At 42.6% G+C, this 23,007-nt stretch overlaps 1 protein-coding gene across 1 annotated transcript in view; it reads left to right on the plus strand.

The window, feature by feature from the left end:
• Positions 1-1,200: 1,200 nt before the first annotated feature.
• The window catches only part of fndc5 (fibronectin type III domain containing 5), a 60,363-nt gene continuing 38,556 nt past the window's right edge, over positions 1,201-23,007 (plus strand). Inside the window, exon 1 of the mRNA XM_033045150.1 lies at positions 1,201-1,590. Coding sequence (XP_032901041.1) covers positions 1,512-1,590 — 79 coding nt within the window. The 5' untranslated portion in view covers positions 1,201-1,511. The remainder of the gene's footprint in view (positions 1,591-23,007) is intronic.

Genomic DNA, 23,007 nt, shown 5'->3' on the forward strand with positions numbered 1-23,007 from the left:
ATCCCGGAGCATTAACTATGTGAAAGGTCCTCCCAGGCAAAGCTCTGCAACATGCTCATGCCAACACTCTCCCCAACTCCTTTTAGTTCACACCTGTCACAGTTTGACAGGTTACTTTGTGATGCTGACTTTGAAAATGTCAGTGGTTTGCACTGCTCTCTGGCATCCTCTCTTCCTATCCTATGATCTCCTCGTTCAAATCCAAGGATTGCTCCAAGCTAGGAGGGAGAGATAGATGAGCCATGATTGAATGGTGGAGTAGATGATGGGCCGAATGGCCTAATTCTGCTCCGATCACTTATGATCATCAGAAGCTACTTGTTCAATGCTTGTATCAAACTTCCCAGCCACATCCAACACCCATCACAACAATTTGAAGAGTCCCGACTCAAATTGAGGCCCAGTACCATTTGTTACATGTTACCAACCAGAAAAAGAGTCATTCTGTTTACTCTGTTTCCATCCTGTTCAGCAATCCTCTCCTATCCACCTTAACGTGCCACCTCCTGCACCACGTTTTTTTGTAATCTTAGTAATTACATAGAAATATACTACATCTGTCCAGAAACCTCAAATACAACTTTGACCAGTTATTGTCATAGAGTCATGGAAACAGGCCCTTCGGCCCAACTTGCCCATGCGGACCAGCAGGAATGTAACGCCCATTACTTTCACTGATTGCGATTACCTTACTTTTGGGCAAAACTAAATGATTTTATTAACCTTATTTTATTTAACTGTATTTGCTCCATGTGTACTTTGTTTGGGTAGAGGTGCAGAAACCGGAATAGGAGTCCTTTATCACAAATTGATTTTGCAGAAAACCTTTCTTTACTCCCGCCGCCGCACCTTGGGACAAATTTCGGCATAAGAAACGAACTCAGGTTACGAATTGGTGAAGTTTCAACAACTTAACAAAGGCACACTTGAGATTAAATTAGTTACTTTTGAACCAAAATATATATATTTTTTAATTGGCGGGTGTTGCGCTTTGATTAGCTGCAATAACGGAATTGCGAAGTTGGATGGATCAATGATTTCACAAGGTGTTAAACTGATCCATTGGCCTGCAGTTTCCTGCATTCCTCGATAGCTGGCACTCTCCGCCCTCCATCTGCACAAGCAGACGCCGATCATTCGCGTTGGAAGCAGGGGCGCGGCAGCTTCCAGGAAACGATTGCACTGGGTTTGGTGCGATATTTCTATTGCAATCCTTTCCGTGGGCTTTCTCTCGCTTTCTCTGTCTGCTGACAAGGAAGGACACTGGCGTTACGGAAAAAAAACTTTGCAGCCGCTGTCTGGGATTGCCGCTGGGATTGCAACGCGGCTCTCTCTGTCCAGTCCAAGGTGCTGAAATGCGGTCTGGCTTCTCGGCGTTAGACGCGACCGGGATCGCCGCTGAGAAGTTACATTGCAGTTTCTAGCGCAATGGCACGTGAATATCTTCACTTCTGATGTCCAAGTGCTTCCCGTTGTTCTGATGTCCAGGATGCGTGGCAGGGTTTGACGGAATGGGCCGTTTTCTGCTATATATAAAATCAACGGTGCTACTGGTTTTCGGCTATTTCAACATCTGCCTGATCACAGCAGGTATGTCAAACATTGGCGGCGGCGGCTGCTGCTGATGCTGTTGCTACTGTCTCACCGCTCTCGCAGTGAGTTTGCCAAGAGATGTTCTGCTCCATGTATTTGTCGTTTTCTTTCTTTTTAATCTGCTAATGTGTGTTGTGTGGATGGCGGCATTGGACAATAGTCTTGGATCAGATAGGGTGTCAACGTGGATTATCCCGAACCAGGTGTGAATCTTGTTAAAACCAATCTTAAACACAGACCTTGTAACTTGTAACGAGGGTTGATCGACCTTAGAAAGAGTTGGCCCGTTTATATTTGGCTCTGTTTATTCCCTACCCCATGCCATTCATTCATGGTTAAAGAAACGCTGCCAAGATCGATACATCGACCAACATCGCTGTGCATATGTTTTACCCTTTATTTCAATGGGAAGCAGACGAACTACCAAACCTCTGTGTGTGTTTTAACCCGTCACTGACCGCGGCGTTTAATCCTGCAGCAAATTAGAATACCGTGTTATAAAGTGGGTTCGCATTCTTTCCATTCCTGCAGAAATAAACTAGACTTACTTGTACAAAACGTAGCTCTGAACTGTGATAATGCAACAGCATTTAAATCTGCAACAGGGCATGTTGGCTTGAGCATGTTGCAGATCTTTGCATGGGAGAGGACGTTTCAGATAGTTAATGCACCAAGCTCTATTAGAAGGAATCAAACATTGAAGGGATTGGATTGCACATAACACACCTGTAATGAATTTGTTAATGTCATATGTCCAGTTCATCGTCTACATATTTTGTCAACAGGGCGCTTACAACTTAAGCACATGTGCATTACTGTCGGGCATGCACAATTCAATATGGTTTTAGGAAGCGACAAATATCAGAAGGGAGGGATGAAAAGATAATCTATAGTACCATAAGTTATTACATTCCCTATTATAAATCGCTCAAGCCTTTTGCGGTAGCTGAGTTGCCGACTGTATCTGAACATCTGAAATGAATTGCGGCGGTGGTGCATTCTGACAATGTAATGAGGAGTGCAAAAACAACAGCATTCTACACACTATTTCCCATTGCAGCATGTTGCATACTTTGCGAGCTACCTGAAGCGGATGGAGGTTTGCCTGTGGTGACTGGCGGTGGAGGTTGTAGCATGATAATGAAGGGGAAATCAATGGAGCAATACCTGTCTGTTATTTCCAATGCATTGCGGAATGTTAAATGGCGAGAAAAACAAGGCAATCTTGTTGAAATCTTGCAGAGTAAAAGGAGCGAGGAAATACGAGTGAGTCTGGGGTGCAGCGGATGATAAGATGGTTATTATTTCCAAGAGCTTACATCGTCAATCAATGAAATATGGATTACATTTTAAGAGATAAAAGTTTCCTGATCACAACGATCCTGATACTATATTCTCTAAAATAAACTATTGCATGCTATGGTAAATTAGTTTATGTGAATTAAAATAAACTAAACTTTATTTAAAATGTTGATTTAGTACCACCAAATATGAACATGTTTGAAATACCAGTTTTAACTAAGTACTGCTTCACTACATGACTTGTGTTGAGTTTCATCACCAAGCTTTGAAAATAAATGGTTCAGATTTCTAATAAAAGATGATTGCTCATGGCACATACCCTCAATATCCCAGTGGACAGCAGGGACTATCTATTAAAGGGCACACTTCCACTTGATAGGAGCTAAGTGAAATATTCCAAGTATATCCGAGTTACTATTTCTTGTTAAATTAAAAGGAGTGGGTGTATTTGCATGGTTTGTCTTTTCTAGTCTTTCTAATTTGTGATGAATTCCAACACAGCCACGAAAGGGTTAAGACCTCAGGCTAATCTACCATAACATTGGCAATGCTTTAGCACAGGATAGATGCCAAGCATGATGTACAGTTATTCATTCCCTAAATGATAATACGTTGATTTCCACAGCAAATCTGAATAAAATCATAATGGATCATTGGTGGAAAAGAGAATTGACTATGACATGATTTTTATTTTGCCATAGTATATGACTAAATGAAATTATATGTATTCTGTTACATTGGTCTTCATTGAAATTAAAAAAAATCCAATCACAATATATTTTATTTAATTAAAATCAGCATGAACCGTTTTGCCTGTGGAGTAAAGATTAAGGACAATTATAATAGCAACAAATTTAGAACTCAAGATGAACAATTTAGTGTGAAATTGATAAAAGCTCTTTCAAATAAATTTATCTTTGAATTGCAGTAATTGGGTATTGCCGTATTTATTGTAGATTCCATCCAGCCTAGAACATGAATATTGTTTGGTGTGTCAGCCAGCTAAATAATCAGCAATGCAGTATACTGAGAGTAATCTGTTAAAGCTGGGAAACATTTGTCCAGAACAGTGTTAATGCACCAAACGCTATCCGGGATTTCCACCCGTATCCTGACAAAATATGAGCACCTAACACAGCACACGATGAAGATTGTACTTTAATCAAAGCCACATTAAAGAAACTGAAACCTCCTAATTCCGTAAGAGCTATGTTCACTGTTAAGTTAATGACATTTTACATTAAAGATATGGCACCCAAAATTTTAAATATTCTCCAATTGATAGAAATAGTTAGAAAATAGTTATTGTAAGATCTCAATCATTTGCTTCCAAGAATTAAACACTTCAAATAGAGGAAATCTGAAATAAGGACTGTGAATGCTAGATATATTCAACAGTCCAACATCTGACAAGGGAATTCATATTTCAGGTCAACAACCTTCCATGGACCTGAACTGTTAAATCCATTATTTTCTTCCTAAATGCTGTCTGACCTCCTGAATATTTCTGGTATTTTCTGTTATTGATCATTTACTGTGATCAACTCCGGGACTGCGTGGAGTCAGTAGACTGGGCAATGTTCAAGGACTCGGCAACGGACCTGAATGAATATGCCACAGTTGTTACATACTTCATAAGGAAATATGTGGAGGAGTGTGTTCCTACAAAAACCATCCGAGTGTTTCCTAACCAGAAACCTTGGATGAACCAGGAGATCTGCATTCTTCTGAGGACCAGGCATTCAAGTCTGGCGAGGAAGAGGTATACATGAAATCCAGATATGACCTTGATAAGGCCATCAAAAAGGCCAAAAGGGGCATTTGCTCTAAGCTGGAGGATGAGGTGGATGTTTGGCAACTGTGGCAGGGCTTGAACGCAATCACTTCCTATAAGGAAAAATCAAGGGGCAGCTCAAGCAACAGTGAAGCATCACTCCTTGACGAGCTCAAAGCATTCTACGCATGCTTTGATGGGGAGAACGCTAATGTGCCTTTCTGAGCTGCCATACGCTCTGTTGGTATTACAGTCACAGTCACAGAGGCCAACATCAGAAGATCCTTCAGGGAGGTGAACCCTCGGAAAGCGTCTCGACCTGATGGTATACGCGGTCGTGTTCTTAAAACCTGTGCATACCTGGACATCTTCAACTTCTCGTTACTGAGGTCTCAGATTCCCACCTGCTTTAAGAGGGCCCATGAAGAATAAGGTGACATGCCTCAATGACTATTGACTGGTGGCATTAACGTCCCTGGCGATGAAGTTCTTTGAGAGGTTGGTTACGGCACTTATCAACAAGAACCTCCACCCATTACAATTTGCCACAACAGGTCAACGGAGGATGCGATCTCACTGGCTCTCCACTATGCACTGGACCACTTGGACAATACAAACACATACGTCAGGCTGTTGTTTACAGACTACAGCTCGTCGTTCAATAGCATCATCCACTCCAAGCTGGTTACCACTTCTCCTCTACATCGGGGAGCTGGGGTGACGGGTACTACACTGACGAGTCCCTTGCAACCTGTTTCTCTCGCGGTTCACAGACTCGCCAGCCGCCTGCCACTTTTGCGGGTTGGAAGAGTCTGTGTATCACATGTACATGGAGTGTGTGAGGCTGCAGCCACTGTTCCAATATCTAAAGGGGCTGCTCCTTGCATTCTGGGTGCACTTCACACCCACCATCCTCATTTTCGGGCACCCTTTGCATAGGGGAGAGGGTAGGGCCAAGGATGACTTGGTTGGGTTGCTCCTGGGCCTGGCCAAGCTGGTCATCCGCGAGTCATGGGGTTACGTCCGTGCTGGGGTGGTTTTGGAGAGGGACTACGCGCTGTCCACGGGCGCCCTGGGGGATTTCCAGGACCGCTGGGCACCGTGGGTGGTTGAATACATCCTTGACAAGGAATGTAAGATAGTCGTATAATAGTTTATTTAATATATTTGTTTGTCTTGCATTATGGTGGTGGGTTCTGTTTTGTTTTAATGTACTGTAAATATTATTGTAAATAATTGAATACATTTTTTGATTTAAAAAAAAGCTGATTACCAAGCTCACGGAACTGGGTCTCTGCACATCTCGTTACTGAGGTCTCAGATTCCCACCTGCTTTAAGAGGGCCCATGAAGAATAAGGTGACATGCCTCAATGACTATTAACTGGTGGCATTAACGTCCCTGGCGATGAAGTTCTTTGAGAGGTTGGTTACGGCACTTATCAACAAGAACCTCCACAAGAACCTCCACCCATTACAATTTGCCACAACAGGTCAACGGAGGATGCAACAAGATCCTCGACTTCCTCATCAACAGACCACAGTCTTTTCAAATTGGCAAAAACACTTCTTCCTCAATAACAATCAGTACGGGAGCACCTCAAGGCTGTGTGCTCAGCCCCCTGCTCTACTCACTCTATACTCATGACTGTGTAGCCGGACACAGTGCGAATTCCATCTTCAAGTTTATTATATTGTTACAGTACTATGTTTTTAAATATTCTGTTGTGCTGCTGCAAGTAATAATTTCATTGTTCCATCTGGGACATATGACAATAAAACACTCTTGACTCTTGACTTGATATTTGAGGAACCGTTACATATTGATAATATTTATTTAGTATAACACAGTATACATTTAGTATACATTCTCTGGTCGGTAGCAAAGGGAGGATATCATTACTAACCACAAAGATATTTCTCACAAAGATTCAGAGATATCTTTGGCATAAGCTCTTCCTTCTCATTACTGGTTGTTTCCAGACATTTTTGTGTGGAATACCCAAAACCAGAAAGCTAAAATAAATACTGCAAATGCTGGAGATACTCAGCAGATCAGGTAGCATCTGTGAGAAACCAGGTGTAGCATCTGGAGAGTATCTTCAATGAGGAGAAGAAAGCAGAGGGGTTAATGAAGGGAATTCCTGGGTTCAAGACCAGTGCAAGTACAGGCAGAAATGGTTAATGCTGGAGCAATTGTGATCAGGAATATGAAAGAGGCCAGAATTGAAGGACTGCAGAGACCTCTGAGGTTTGTAGATCAGTGGATAAGAATGGGTAAGATCAAAAAAGAATTGGAAAGCATGGATGTGGAATTTAAATCAAAGCATGCTGGCACAGAATTAACAAGCAAACATCCTGGTAGAATGGGACTCCTTATCAGAAAGAAAAGGTGCAACAGAATATTTGATGGACTGAAGTTTGAAACTAATCGAGAGAGCATTCAAGGGGGTGGAAGAATGCAACCTTCACGTGGTCCACCCTGTTTCGACGAATGCAATCAACCCGGCGTGCTCAATCAAATAAGATCAAATAGAACAAGTTGTCCTTCAACTTTAGGCTGTGCATGCCATATGCAAGAAGAAGAAGTATTCAAGGATTTTGGCAGCAGATGAGATAGAACAGGAATGGTGAGAGGTAAAGTAATGAAGAAGGAAGTAGGGAACCTTGTTGGTGGAGAGGTGATGGTGTAAGAAACTAAGTTATTAATAAAAATAATGAAGTAAACATTGTGGAAGCCCAAGAAAAGATTTTAACTTGGTGACACTTTCATCATTGAAATAATTGATCCTCTGAAACAAACATTTTATGGTGGTTTGGAATTGGTTGCAGATTCTGTCATTTTGCTTTATAACCTCTGGAAAATATGTATAGTTTCCACAGAAAACTATGCCCCACTTTGCTTGTTTAATTATTTCCTATACATTTGTCAGCTGAGCTGGATGGCCTAGAATTTTGTTTATTTTTGTGGTGTTATAAATGCAGCTTCATTATTCATTTTCAGTGTGAATGTACAGGAAACATTTGCTTACACACATCACCCGGATCCATCAGCCACAGGAGGCCAGTGCAATGCAATGAGATTTATGTAGCTGTAGGTTGTATGGATCGCTAAGAGAATTCATAACAACATGAGACACTTGAATTTTGGCCGTGCCTGCGTTATTCCATTCATTCTCTTATACTTCCTTTTTTTTGCTTGAAATATGGACCTACGTGGACCCATGCATGTTAAATGCAAGCATTCCAACATAATGCGTCAATGTGTAAGCTCTGATTTCTAATGACTAATCTGCAGTACATTGTGTTGGCACACACAAAATATAAATAATAGAAGGTTTGCCTTGATCCCGGCAAGGTAAATAAAATGCCTGAATGACTGTCCCAATGCTCTCACACCCAGATTACAGAGTAACAGAGCCTGGGTTACATCTATAACGGGTGATGCTGCTGGGACTGTCCTGTCAGCAAGCTCTTACCTATTGTGACTGGTGCACAAGAGGCGTAGAACCTAGAGTATAGGTTCCCATAGCCAGCTGGAACTTAATGTGCAAGCTGATGTTTTATTTATTAAAAAAATGTTTTTTTCAACTATTGTTATTTAAACTTCCGAAATACAGTTGAAAAATAGGAGATTGTAGAAACAAAAAATAGGAGCTGGAGATAACTATTCGGCCCTTCAAGATCATTCCATGTGACCATCGCTGATCGCCCATGACTGTTCCTCTCTCCCCCCCATTGTTTTGATTCCGTTAGTCCTGACCTATATGTGGTCCTGCTTGAATCTATTTAATGAGTTGGCTTCTGCTCCCTTTTATGGGAGATCCTTATGTTAATTTGTTTATGTGTTTTGCTTTCTCTAAATAATCGTGAATTTGGATATATTGGGCCTGAACTGGTTGGTTTATATTCAGGCTTTGTCAAAGACTTGAGAGTGAAAGAGAATTCTCAGACTGAAGCAACTCAATTGACTCAATGGGCAAATCAAAGAGTTTGCTTTTCACGCTTTAGAAATGCACTGATTTAGGGATGATCAGCTCCTGGTTGATGAGGCGCTAATGTGATTACAAGATGGCCATGCAGAGATTATTACAACTAAAAGTTGATGTGCAGCTGAAGAGGTGCATCTCAGGATTGTACCGCTTGATCAGGGAGCCACATCTCAATGGTCCACTTCTTGCCCCTTACAGAGCCACTGTAAGAGTGGGGTGAAGGGAACTTGTGTGTGAGGACATGGACCAGGTCATGAATTTGGGATGGCAAGTTGGTGAAAAATTAGAGTTAGAGCTTGTTTAGTTTAGTTTAGAGATCCCGCGTGGAAACAGGCCCTTCGGCCCACCGAGTCTGCGCTGACCATGATCATTCATAGCCTAGTTCTATCCTACACACTAGGGGCAATATACAGAAGCCAATTAACCTACAAACCTACATACCTGCACATCCTTGGGATGTGGGAGGAGACTAGAGCACCCGGAGAAAACCCACGCATTCACAGGGAGAATGTACTGTATAAACTCCGTACACATAGCACCCATAGTCAAGATCGAACCTGGGTCTCTGGCACTGTAAGGCAGCAGCTCTACCGCTGTGCCATTGTGTCACCCCTTAAGATATCCTTGTAAGAGATGAGTTGATGGATCAATAGGTCTATTTCCACTTGGTTTTTTTTGTATGTGGATTTTTTCATTGAAAAGCTTTCTGTGACTCCAACATGGATGACCACGATTCTCTGCAGCATTTACAAGTTAACCACAAACTGAACCCAGCATTCCATCACAGTAACAGCCATGGTTATAAATTAGTGTTAAAGACTATCTGTAACGAGGCAAGGAGTCAATGATAACCTGCTCCTTTGGATGATTGAGCTCCAGACCTGCCCTTTAATTAATCTGACTAACCTTACAAAGGTTTGGTAAACTGGACAAACGTCACAGCCTTAGCAATTCATTTTATATTACCTGTGTAATTTTCTTTCATCTTTTACATTCCATAAACTTCATCTCTTTCAGTGTCTTTAGTGCTGCCCATTTTCAAAGAGAAATAATGAAAGAGTATCTGTCTCCTCTGAATGCGAACTGCAATACTTTATTCCAGAAGTAGACCATGCATTTAGCTACTTCACCTCTATGCTCTTCAGAGATGACTAACTCTGATGGTTTGTTAATTATCAAACCAATGGATTGCATTTGGCATCAGCATGGAAGTCAAGGGATGGAGAGAGGGAGGGATGGAGGGAGGGAGTTAGAGACAGAGGGAGGGAGGTTGAGATAAAAAGAGAGGGAGGAAGATAGAGAAGGGAGGGAGATAGTGAGGGATGGAGAGAGATAGGGAGGGAGGGAGGGAGGGAGGGAGTGGGGGGGGAGGAGGGAGTGGGATAGAAAGGGAGGGAGGGAGATACTTAGTTAAGTGCTATGGACCTGCAATGCTAACACAGTCTTTCTCTCCACAGATGCCACCTGACCCACTCACCACTACTAGCAGTTTCTGTTTTTATTTCAGATCACCAATAGCCGCCAACAGTATTTTGCCGTCTTGTGGAAAAAGACACAATAGTTCTTCAAACTGGATTTTGCAAGCAAATAAAACTGACTAGAACAAATCCAAATGTAAAGAGATGAGAGATATTTGAAGCTCAGTGGTACAGACAAGGGAGACAATTAACGGAGCAGTTTTACAACCATTTCACTGAGTTGCAGCAGCGGGAGGTTTCAAAAGGCAGCCCTTGGATTGGTTGAGTGATCAAATTTGGCTAATTGAGCAGCTAATAAAAAGAAGCCAAGGTGTAACAGAGTGGCCGTGTAGAGGGAGAGGCTGTGTGCAGGGGCAGTGCTATGGTCATACGTTCATATGTTTATAAGTGATAGCAGCAGAATCAGGCCATTCGGCCCATCGAGTCTACTCTGCTATTCACTCATCGCTGATCTACCATCTAACCTCATTCTCCTGCCTTCTCCCCATAACCCCTGACACCCATACTAATCAAAGGGTTCTGCTACGAGGGTAATTAATTGCTATGTTGAGGGTCAGCGTAAAGCTTTGGCTCAAGAGGCTTTGGCAAGGAGGCTGAGCAGAGGAGGACATGCAGTAAAGGTAGTTTGCTGTTTCTTGTGCTGTTCTTTTTATTCCTCTTGGTTTTTGGAGCGGTGGTGCATGGTGCGCTGCTCTGGAAGGTTAGATGGCATGTGAACTGTCCGAGTGGATAGTGAATTGGCTTCATGGAAGGAAGCAGAGAGTGATGGTGGATGGTTGTTGTTCGGACTTGAGGCCTATGACTAGTGGTGTGCCTCCGTGATTGGTGCTGAGCCCATTGCAGTCTGTGGTTTATGTCAATGATTGTGCAAGGTGTTACATTTTGGGAAGTCAAACCAGGGCAGGACTTTCACATCGAATGGCAGGGCTCTGAGGAGTATTGTGGAGCAGATGGATTTAGGAATACAGGTACATAGTTCCTTGAAAGTGGTGTCACAGGTATACATTATAGAGGGGGGTCAAGAAGGCTTTTGGTACAGTCATCAGCCTTCAACAGTCAGGCTATTGAGAATAGAAGTTTGGGTGTTATGCTAAAGTTGTACAAGACGTTGGTGAGGCTGCATTTGGAGTATTGTGTTCAGTTTTGGTTACCCTATTATAGAAAGGATATTGTTAAGGTTGAAAAAGTGCAGAGAAGATTTATGAGGATGTTGTCTGGACGTGAGCTATTGGGATAGGTTGGGCAGGCAAGGACTTTATTCCTTGGAACGCAGGAGGATGAAGTGTGAACTTATAGACGTGCATGGAGTCTTTTACCCAGAGTAGGGGAATCAAGAACCAGATAACATAGTGCACAGTTCCCTGAAGGTGGAATCTCATGTAGATAGGGTGATAAAGAAAGCTTTTGGTGTGCTGGCCTTTATAAATCAGAGCATTGAGTATAGAAGTTGGGATGTAATGTTAAAATTGTACAAGGCATTGGTGAGGCCAATTCTGGAGTATGGTGTACAATTTTGGTCGCCTAATTATAGGAAGGATGTCAACAAAATAGAGAGAGTACAGAGGAGATTTACTAGAATGTTGCCTGGGTTTCAGCAACTAAGTTACAGAGAAAGGTTGAACAAGTTAGGTCTTTATTCTTTGGAGCGCAGAAGGTTAAGGGGGGACTTGATAGAGGTCTTTAAAATTATGAGAGGGATAGACAGAGTTGACGTGGATAAGCTTTTCCCATTGAGAGTAGGGAAGATTCAAACAAGAGGACATGACTTGAGAATTAAGGGACAGAAGTTTAGGGGTAACATGAGGGGGAACTTCTTTACTCAGAGAGTGGTAGCTGTGTGGAATGAGCTTCCAGTGGAAGTGGTGGAGGCAGGTTTGATTTTATCATTTAAAAATAAATTGGATTGGTATATGGACGGGAAAGGAATGGAGGGTTATGGTCTGAGTGCAGGTAGATGGGACTAGGGGAGAATAAGTGTTCGGCACGGACTAGAAGGGCCGAGTTGGCCTGTTTCCGTGCTGTAATTGTTATATGGTTATATGGTTTAACGTGAGAGGGAAAAGATTGAATAGGAACCTGAAGGGCAACCTTTTCACAAGAAGATAGAGGGTATATGAAACGAGCTGCCAGAGGAGACAGTTGACACAGGTACTATAACAACATTTACAAGACATTTGGACTGCTTTATGGATAGGAAAGGTTTAGAGGGATATTGGCCAAATGTGGGCAGTTGGGACTAGTGTAGATGGAGCATCTTGATCAGCATGGGCAAGATGGTTTGAAGGACTTGTTTCCGTGCTGTATGTCTATGTCTATAACAACATAGAAACATGGAAAAATAGGTACAGGAGTAGGCCCTTCGGCCCTTCGAGCCAGCACAACAAGCCAAGCTTTTTCAAAGAGGTAATTATAGTACTGACTGTTACAAAATAGTATCGTTTGTACGGCCAGTAGACAAATTAGGTTTGTTAAAAAATAAATTGGGAACAGATATTAGATTTTGTACTCTAAAGAACCAGACTTCTGGGAATCCAGTTTTAGGAGAGCAGAATATTTCTTGCCCTTGACTCCTTTTAATTAGTTATAGCAAAGGAAATTAGTGTAGTGTAGCAACAGAGCACTTCCGAAAATCCAAAATGAAAATAGCTTGAGCACAGAACATCACACCACATGAACAGGCCCTTCAGCCCACCATGTTTGTGCTGAGCATGTTCCAAACTGATTAATCCCATCTGCCTGCACATGGTCTGTATCCCCCGATACCCTGTCTGTTCATGGGTCTGTCTCAATGCTTCTTAAACATTGCTATTGTATCTGTTTCTACCACCTCCCCCTAGCACCAGGCTCCAGACACCAACCACTCTCTGTGTAAAAAAAACCCCATTGCATTGGAAATCTCTCAAACTTTCTCCCTCTGACATTCAACCTATGCCATGTACATAACTGGCATTTCCATTCCCAAGAAAAATAATCTGATTATCTTGGAAAGTCCATTGCCTGGCAATGTAGCACAAGGTGGTATTTTGTCAAAAACCCATTTGCTATATGTGATCAGACACTCGGTCAATCAATACAATGTCTCTGAAATTTTATTCTGAACTTTCCAGGAACATGTTATAGGTGAATCCGAGAGGCGGAAGTGGAATCACACCATGCACAGTGTTCATTTTGCCATCATTTGGCCAAAGATGCCTCATGCATTCAACACCAGCAAATGGTGCAGGCTTTCCACACACAAAAGCCGCCCTTAACTAAAGAGCTAAGCCCGATATTGATGTAGGTTAAAGGGACCCAACTTCACTGTGACAGGGTCTGGGACCTTGGCCACTACCACTTCCCCCCTCTCCCGTCAGGCAAAAGATATAGAAGTTTGAAAACCTCCACATTCCATGGTCCATATTTAGGGACAGTTTCTTCCCAGCTGTTATCAGACAACTAAATCATCCCACCACAACCAGAGAGCAGTCCTGAACTACTTTATATCATTGGTGACCCTTGGACTATCCTTGATTGGACTTTGCGGTCTTTAACTTGCACTAAACGTTATTCCCTTATCATATATCTACATACTGTAAATGGCACGCAACAACCGTTTTTCACTGTACCTTGGTACACGAGACAATAAACTAAACTGGAAGCAACCATCCTCCTTCAGGTAGCTTCTCTTTTCAATGTTTTCTGTAGTGATTGCTCCTAATCACCAATTCTACTTTGGACTCTATCCCAATCATAGAAACCTGAGAAAATAAGAAGATATGAATTAGGAACAGGTGGAGACCACTTGCCCCCTCCCCCCTCCATTCTCCTCCCCAAACCCTGTTCTGCTATTTAATAAGATCATGGCCGATCTGATTGTCACCTCTAGTCTTCCCCTTGTCTAAGTAATCCCTGCATGACCCTAGTTGTCATTTCTCTTCCATTCACATTGTCTCCGCAACCCACTCCATTGTCCATCACACATGATGACCCATCAAAATACATTTATTCCCTGATGTTTCTCCCCTGATTCAACCTCACCCCCTCTGCAATTGTGTCAATGGTGTACGTTCACAAGTACAGGGCCTTTTATTCTGTGTTCAAGACTTCAAAGCTTGGTCTATCATGCATGTTACCTTAGACCTATGCGATAGAATATCATTCTCGTGTGCCACCCCTTTAACTGTGCAGCAATCCAACCTGATATCACTTTAACAATGGGGTGATAATTTTCAAGATGTGATTTTGTAATTGTCTGGCCTCACTCTCCTATGCAATGGGATTTAAGTCCAAATCTGCAGTGTGCATTAAACAACATACATGATAATCTGAACACAGTGGATTGACTTAATGCAGGTGGAATGATATCTAGCCGATGTTTACAAAGGGAGTAGTTCAATCAGCAGACACTGTTTCTTGGATGGGCCAGTATGGGGCAAAAGTAGCGCCAAGCAACAACAGGAGAACAGACACTGCAGACTCTCAACACCATAGAAGTAGCAAGGATTCAGTTTTGGTTTTGAGCATTCCTCCTTCATGTGAGTGTGCAACTGTGTCCCACCTGCCAACAACAGGCAGTTTAGGCTAACCTCTCTCATCGTGGAGAGGTAAAAACCAAAATTAACTTTCCAACTATTTACTGGAAAAAGTAATTCTTGTTGTAGAACTGAGACTTAGCTGTGACAATTAGAGTAATATGATGTCTAATGATGTAAAGTTATTGTGGAAATGTGTTCCATTGCATTAATTCCCAGGTCAGACTGTGGATTCAAATATGGTATTAATGTGAGTCGAACTGTTTCATGGCTCTCGTTGACTATCTGCTCTATAAGATATTCATTTGAAGAGTGACAAATTTCTTCTATTTAATTTATTTATACTTGCTGACTTGCACATGGTCAGGTCACGTCTTCGATTGCGTCTGTGGACTTTCATTCTTTTTTCAATCTTTTATTGTAACTATAAACTCGTTTTAATCAACGTGTGTGTGTTCAGGAATTTCCAGCAAGGCCACAGTGCCGACGGCGACACAGTGGCGCAGCGGTAGCATTACTGCCTTACAGCGCCAGTGACCCTGGTTCGATCCTGACCATGGCTGCTGTCTGTACGGAGTTTGTACGTTCTCCCCGTGACCTGCGTGGGTTTTCTCCGGGATCTTCGGTTTCCTCCCACACCCCAAAAGCCTACAGGTTTGTAGGCTAATTGGCATGGTAACATTGTAAATCGCCTCTAGTGCGTGTTGGATAGTGTTAATGTGCGGTGATCGCTTGTCAGCGTGGACTCGGTGTGCTGAAGTGCCTTTTTCCGCGCTGTATCTCTAAACTAAACAACAAAAAAAAGCCATTGTCTGAGGACCAGCCTCAAAATGACCTGCTCAACTGTCGTCAATGGCTTTAGAATGCCATTAAAAACTGCTCACAAATAAATGTCAATTACAAGCGAAATAAAAATAATTTTTAAATGCTTCAAAACCCTGGAGCTTAATTAAAAATATTCATTGAAAGTAAATAAAAATAGGTAAACCTCTTACCTGCAATGATTGTGTTACCCTAAGTCATTGATCCATTCGATCATCGAATGTGTTGTTCTGCCTTCGCCAGCCATCTCAGGGCTAGAAGGATAATGGTTGTGGCAGTTCTTGCGCACTGCCTCTGGATGTAGACTCAATGTGGACTCAACGTTGAGTCCACTGGTGAAACTGGGCAATAGGTGCATCGGAATCTGACCTCCAGCTCACCTCGGGACACAGGTTATAAGTCAGGGTGAGCTGAATGGTACCAGCAGCACCCTGGCTGCACCCTGGCTGCTAAGGATAAGTATACGTAGTCTGGGTCTATAATTACTCTGAAATCTTCAAACAGAAGAAGATGCTGTCGTTTTGGTAATAATATCTGCTTCATTTTTTTTCATGTATAAATTGAATTTGGTTGCAATACAACAGACAGTTGTCAGCTTTATATATCATACTCCACCTCCAACTTATTGATCAACAAAATGTCATCAGTAAATATGTGTAGGAAGGAACTGCAGATTCTGGTTTACACCGAAGATACACACAAAATGCTGGAGTAACTCAGCGGGACAGGCAGCATCTCTGGACAGAAGGAATGGGTCGAGACCCTTCATCAGACCTGAGTGTCTATCATCAGTAGATACTCTGGAGCAATATTATGTAAATATTGAAGTACTATTGAGGACTATTGAAGTGAAATACAGATGTAAAATTTCACGTTCTTGGGCTCTACCTTTTAAATCATGCCGTTCTGGTTGGTTTCTGTTGCCATTGGCTGAATTTATCTTCATCAGAGACAACGGGCAAAGTGAGAGTTCTAATGACCAAACAACATTTCAGGCAAAAAAACGACACTAAGAGCTGGAGTAAACTCTGCGGGTCAGGCAGCGTCTCTGGAGAACGTGGATAGATAATGTTTCGGGTCGGGCCCTTCTTCAGACTGATTATGTCAGGGGAAAGAAAGCTGGAACCTAGGTGGGGCTGGAGCAAAGCCTGGATACAAGTGATGAGTGGATACAAGTGAAGGCGGTTTGAGTTACAGGTGATAGACACTGAAATGCTGCCTGACCCGCTGAGTTACTCCAACACTTTGTGTCTATCTTTGGTCCGAAGCAGCATCTACTGTTCCTTTCTACACACTTGATTGACAGGAGTTGGACAAAGGCCAGAGATGAGAAGATAAACGATTGTGAAATAAGAAGAGTAGAGGCATAAATTGTGAAGCTAGATGAAGGAATGAATGTGGAAGGGGATGGGAGGAGGGGAATGATGGTGGGATTGTGGGGTAAATGGGTGCATTTCCAGATGAGGCACAGGGAAGAGGGGGAGTGGAAGGGGGGGGGGGGAGGTGTTTGTTGGTTAGTTATCTAAAATTGGAGAATTCAATGTTCATAGCATTGGGTTGTAAGCTATCCAAGTGGAATATGAGGTCCATGTTCATCCATCCATTTTCTCCAGAGATGCTGCCTGACCCACTGAGTTACTCTGGCACTTTGTGTCTTTCTTTTGCATTCAGCGTCTGCTGTTCCTTGTGTCAACATTTCAGGCTGATGGTAGGACATGCAAACCCTTAAGCACAGATGTGCAGGAAGGAACTGTGCATGCTGGTTTACACCAAAGAAAGACACAAAAAAGCTGAAGTAACTCAACGGTCAAGTAGCATCTCTGGAGAAAAGGAATTGGTGACGTTTCTTGAAGAAGGGTCTCGACCTGAACCATCACTTTACTGAACGAACACACACTTTACTAGCAGTAAGTATTCAATTGAGATTTTTTTTCAGACTGAAGTGATCATCTTGCATATGTTTTAATCTCTCCTTCAAGATCAATTACTCCATTCAAGAAATCAATCTGCTGAATCTTCATTGTACTCCATTAAAGGTAGACACAATGTTCCAGGTGAGGTTTCACAAGGCTGCTATGCAATGTCAATAAGGTGTTTTTGGTCTTTTACTCAAATCCTCTTGCACTTGCGTCCAGGCATAGCTTGCTTTCCTAACTGCGTGTCAGCAGCGTGTCCGTTTTTGGCGCGGCGTCCGCAGCCCGGGATCCCTCGTGGGGGACCCGGGAGAAGAAGGAGCTTCCACCGCCGGCCCGCGGCCAACTTCTACCGCGGACCCCGGCGTGGACGTACCATCACCCATAGAGGGGAGTTTCGACCGCCAGCCTGCGGCCTACACCAACTTGAAGCCGCGGTCTCCGGTGGGGAAGAGCCAACTCTGGACTGACTCTGGACTTTGGTCCCGACCACGGGGGGAAATGGAGGAGGACTGGTCAAATGTTGTGCCTTCCACCACAGTGATAAATGCAGTGGTGGATGTTTGTGTTAAATTGTTATTGTTTATTGTGTGTTCTTTCTCATTGTATCGCTGCTGACAAATTCATTTCACTTGCACTTTATGTGCAATGTGACGAATAAAACAGTATTGTATTGTATTGTCTCTCCGCTTAGGGATTTTCTCTAACAAAGTGAATCACTTCACATTCACCTATTCCATTTCTCCAGAGATGCTGCCTGACCTGCTGAAATACTCCAGCATTTTGCGTCTGTCCTTGAAGGGTTGGACCCAGCATTAGAGGGGTCAGATATATTGATTGTCAAACGATATGTCATCAAATATCCTGAAATGTTTACAACAAGATTAGGCAATCGTATCCTTTTCCTTATCTTAGTGAATTAAGGAAGAAGTCGGCAAAGGGTGTACACAATCAAAGCTTCGGGAATAGAGAATCAGCCTATTGCCTCAGCATAGAATGTCCATTCAGCCGTGTTGATCAAAGCTAATGCTTACATTCCACATAAGACTTGCTGCTTACTCTTCCACTTCCTTATAACCTTCTAGACTTTAACCTCACTGTATATGTCATGCAGCTCTGTAAATCTATCAATGCTAATAGCCTCAACCAGTGCATGTGGCTGCCAGTCGGAAGTTATAAATCATGTCTGAATACGGATATTTCTCCTGAATTCTGTGCATTATTAGCGACGTCTCACATTATTAGCGACATTCCTGCTCAGTTTGTCTACTGACAAGTGGAAAATTGCACCTACTGCATCTGAACCATTTGTGATCTGAAAGACCTTTCCCAATCCACTTCCCATGTCCAGAGGAATTTGCCCCAACCTTTCCTGTTAGGGAATTGCTTGCATTTCTTGTCCTTGTTAATGTGCTTTGAATCTTTACCATCCCACTCTAACTATTTAACAACATGAAAATCGGAACTGCGCATAATATAGTAAATGTGGAGAAATTAATGCACACTGCAAAGTTGGTACAATGGTTATTTAAATTCAGATTTTTATGTGTGATTGAATTTAAGTTCTATCGAAGTTTAAATCATCTTTGCCATTTCTATTGCTTCATTGTTGGTGACAGTGCATTATTTATTTTATTACGTTAGTAACCCAGGTTGCTACTTCCATTGATTTATGAGCTCATTTTCTCACTGCCACCTCCACTTCTCCACTCTTGATGTTGAAGAATATCCTTATTTAATTTTCCCGATCTTTATTTCATTCTCCTCCCACAAGCGTTGGCATTCACCCAAGGTCTCGGGTTGCTGCAGCGTGGATTCCCATTTCTCTGAATTGTGGCATGTTTACCTATTAATTTCTCAATTTACAAATCCCTCCTTCCTTATTTTTATATATAGTCTAACTGCCCTTTCAATACACCATTAAGTTTCATCGCATTTATTAGTCAAGATTCATTGCACATAAGAAGCCTGCCCGCAGGGGTCTTTTATTTTTCTTATGATATATAAACTTGTCCGTGACTCATTCTGCTATTCTTCAAACCATATGTTAAACAAAGATAGTATTTGCCATGGTAGACATCTGAAATATATTCAAAACGCCAAGTTTCTGCTGCACAGGAATTTTAATGTTATGGAGCTACAGATACACATTTACAAAAGAAAGAGGACATCTCGGATGACCTAGAATGGAAAGTCTCATCTTGAGAACAGATGTGGCGGAGATGGAGATTGAGATTAGGGTGTGGTATTCTTTGCAAGAGGCAGGGTGAGAGGAGGTCTAGTCCAGATAACTGTGGAAGTCGGCGAGTTTGTATTAGACGTCAGATTACTACAATTTTATTCTACTTTAATTTTATTACCGATCTCTGCGATTATTATTTGCTGCTGGATTGTGGGCTGGTAATCACCCCTTTTATGTTTGAGGGAAACTAAGTCTATTAAACCAAATTTAAGGACATCTTTAAAATCCTCTATAATCGTGACATGTTATTAAATACGGTTTCAGCAAAGAAAGCATATGTACATGTAGTGTCTTTGACGACTTTGAGATGACCCAGGAAATGCTTAAAGGTCACAGGGTAGCTTTTGAAGCATAGTCACAATTACGTGGACAAATGAGGCAGACAGTATTCTGACTATGGGGTCTGGAGAGCAGCGACAAAGTGTGATCAGTTAATCGGTTTTAATGATGTTCATTGAGGGAAGATACTTACAGGAGAATTACCCTGACCAGTGGACAAGAATCTCTAATTTCTCCCGTCCACTTTGTTAAGTTTAGAGATACAGTGCGGAAACAGGCCTTTCGGACCACTGAGTCCGCAGCGACCAGCGATCCCCACACACTAACCCCATCCTACACTCACTAGGAGCAATTTATATTTACACCAAGCCAATTTACCGACAAACCTGCATGGCTTTGGAGTGTGGGAAGAAACTGAAGATCTCGGGGAGAACGTACAAACTCCGTACAGGCAAGTGCCCGTAATCGGGATTGAACCCGGCACTCTAAGGCAGTAGCTCTAGCACTACGCCACTGTGCCACCCTTACTTCATTATCTATAATTAGTACTAATTAACTCTAAATGGACAAAAGCCTTTAAACTGTTTCAGTCTGTTGTAGGCCAATGTTTAGCATTTTGTGTGTCGTGTCACTATGAGCAAAGTTCATCATCTTTGCCCAGCCCACGTGCCTTGTCAACCAATTGCATGGTATCTCAGAGAAGGAATGATTAGATTCACCCATCTTAGTCAAACATGTTCAAATCTCAGACATAAGCTCAGCCGCAACCTAAGAATCATTAATCCAGCAATAACAAAAGACTTGCTCTTTTTCTTCCCTGTGGTTAACACACACTTTACTGGCAGTAAGTATTCAATTGAAATATTTTTTCAGACTGATGTGATCATCTTGCATGTGGTTTAATCTCTACTTCAAGATCAAATACTGCATCCAAGAAATCAATCTGCTGAATCTTCATTGTACTCCATTATAGGTAGACACAATATTCCAGGTCAGGTTTCACAAGGCTGCTATGCAGTGTCAATCCGGTGTTTTTAGTTCTTGACTCGAATCCTCTTGCTGTTACGTCCAGGTACAGCTTGCTTTCCTAACTGCATGTTAACTTCATGTTGACTCGTGTACAAGGGCACGAACACCACAGCAATCATTCTCTCACCATTGTCTCTCCACTCTGGGATTTTCTCTAACAAAGTGAATCACTTCACATTCAACCTATCTGCACTCTCCTTGATCATTCATTTGGCCAGCCTACACCCCCCCTGACTCCTCTCCACCTCCTCGCAAGAACTCACCCCACCACCCAGATGAACAACGTCACCAAACGTGGCTTGTTACATTTTTCTCAAGTCCTTTAAGCATCCAGCACATGAGTAGAGAGGTTAGAGATGGACATCTTATTGCAAGGTGTATGGGGTGATCACTAGTCAGCGTTGAGCCAAAGGGCCTATTTCCAGTATCTCTGAAGTCTAAACAGCAGTGTGGGAAGAAACTGAAGATCTCGAAGAAAACCCACGCAGGTCACGGGGAGAAGGTACAAACTCCGTACAGCCAAGCGCCCATAGTCAGGATCGAACCTGGGTCTCTAGCACTGTAGCTCTACCACTACACCACCGTGCCACCTACCCAGTGATTATACTTCACTGCTTTATGAATATAGTTAATGATTTGTCTTCCACTGTCTTCTGCTATAAATAATTCCACAGGTTCACCACTTTTTGTTTAAAATTTCCTCCCTTAGCACAGTTACTTGGCTTACCCCATATCCTTAACTGTTTTGAACATCTACACAATCAGCAACACATTTCCTGCATGTTGTCTGTCCCATCTATTAGGATTTTATGTTTCAATGATGTACCCTCTCAGTCTTTTCTAACTTTTTTTGTTCCAATCTACCCTTATGTGCGAGTCCTGCCTCTGAAGGGTCTCGACCCGAAGTGTCACCTATTTCTTTTCTCCAGAGAGGCTGCCTGACCCCCTGAGGTACTCCAGCATTTTGTGTCTATCCCAGAAACATTCGCTGCCCTCTCCCTATTGCAGATAAGGAGACTAAAACTGCACACAATAGTCAAGGTGTGGTCACACCACGGCCCTGAAAAACGGAATGAAAATATCTGTGAAGGAAGGAACTACAGATGCTGGTTTAAACCGAGGATAGACACAACAAGCTGGAGTAACTCAGCGGGACAGACAGCATCTCTGGAGAGAAGGAATGGGCGACTTTTCTGGTCAAGACCTTCAGACTATGTTCTGCACTCAAATCCACTAGCTACAAGTTCATCCATTATGCCCTAAAATCTCACAAGCCACCACCTATTCTGTTGCTGCTTTTCAATCTCTAGACATATGTCATTATAGTCACATTGCTGTGCTTGTAAAAATATCTCTTGGTTCAGCTTTCTAACTTACATCAGCCTCCATTTCTCTCCCGACTCTACTGGGCTTTCTCCCCCTTCTCCTTCTCCCACCTTCAACTGTGTGAAGTGAGTGCCATGAAAAATCCTGAATATTTTGCACAATTCTTTTTGGCAAATGGAAAAACAAATTGTTGCTGCTGTGTAACAGTTTAAATCTCTTCCCTCTGCCACCTGCTCTGGTGCTCACAGCTTGATGCGCACTGTCTTTAGACTTTAGAGATCTTCATGAACCCCAAACTCTCTGTGTTTATTGGATTTAATGGCCAGAATAACAGCAAACCCTCACACAATGGTAAAGACTGATTCTGCCTTATTGTTCGGTCAATTTCGAGGTGGCAAAATTCAAAAAGAAAACCACAAAAATAATGATTTAAGTTCAGAAGTTACTGTCTATTGTCTGTCGAAAACCCTTCGAAAACAAGATGTTCCCAAGACAAGTGGGAGATGTTTTCTGCACCTGTTCATGCCGTCGAACTTACAATGCCTGCGAACATCTTGTTTGCTGAGCACAACACATTGGCGGACCACCTGCGCCCCCTACTGCTAGAAGTGGAGAAACACTGCAGACAGGGGGGGGGGCTTATGATTGACTCCGGGAGGGGGTATGGCATGTTCTGATCAGATAAGAAATGCCGTAAAAGATGGTGTGGGGCGCCCTTCCAGGAGGAGAGAGTCCCAGCCTTGGACCG

This window comes from Amblyraja radiata, chromosome 27 (genome assembly GCF_010909765.2).
Source record: "Amblyraja radiata isolate CabotCenter1 chromosome 27, sAmbRad1.1.pri, whole genome shotgun sequence".
NCBI lineage: Eukaryota > Metazoa > Chordata > Chondrichthyes > Rajiformes > Rajidae > Amblyraja > Amblyraja radiata.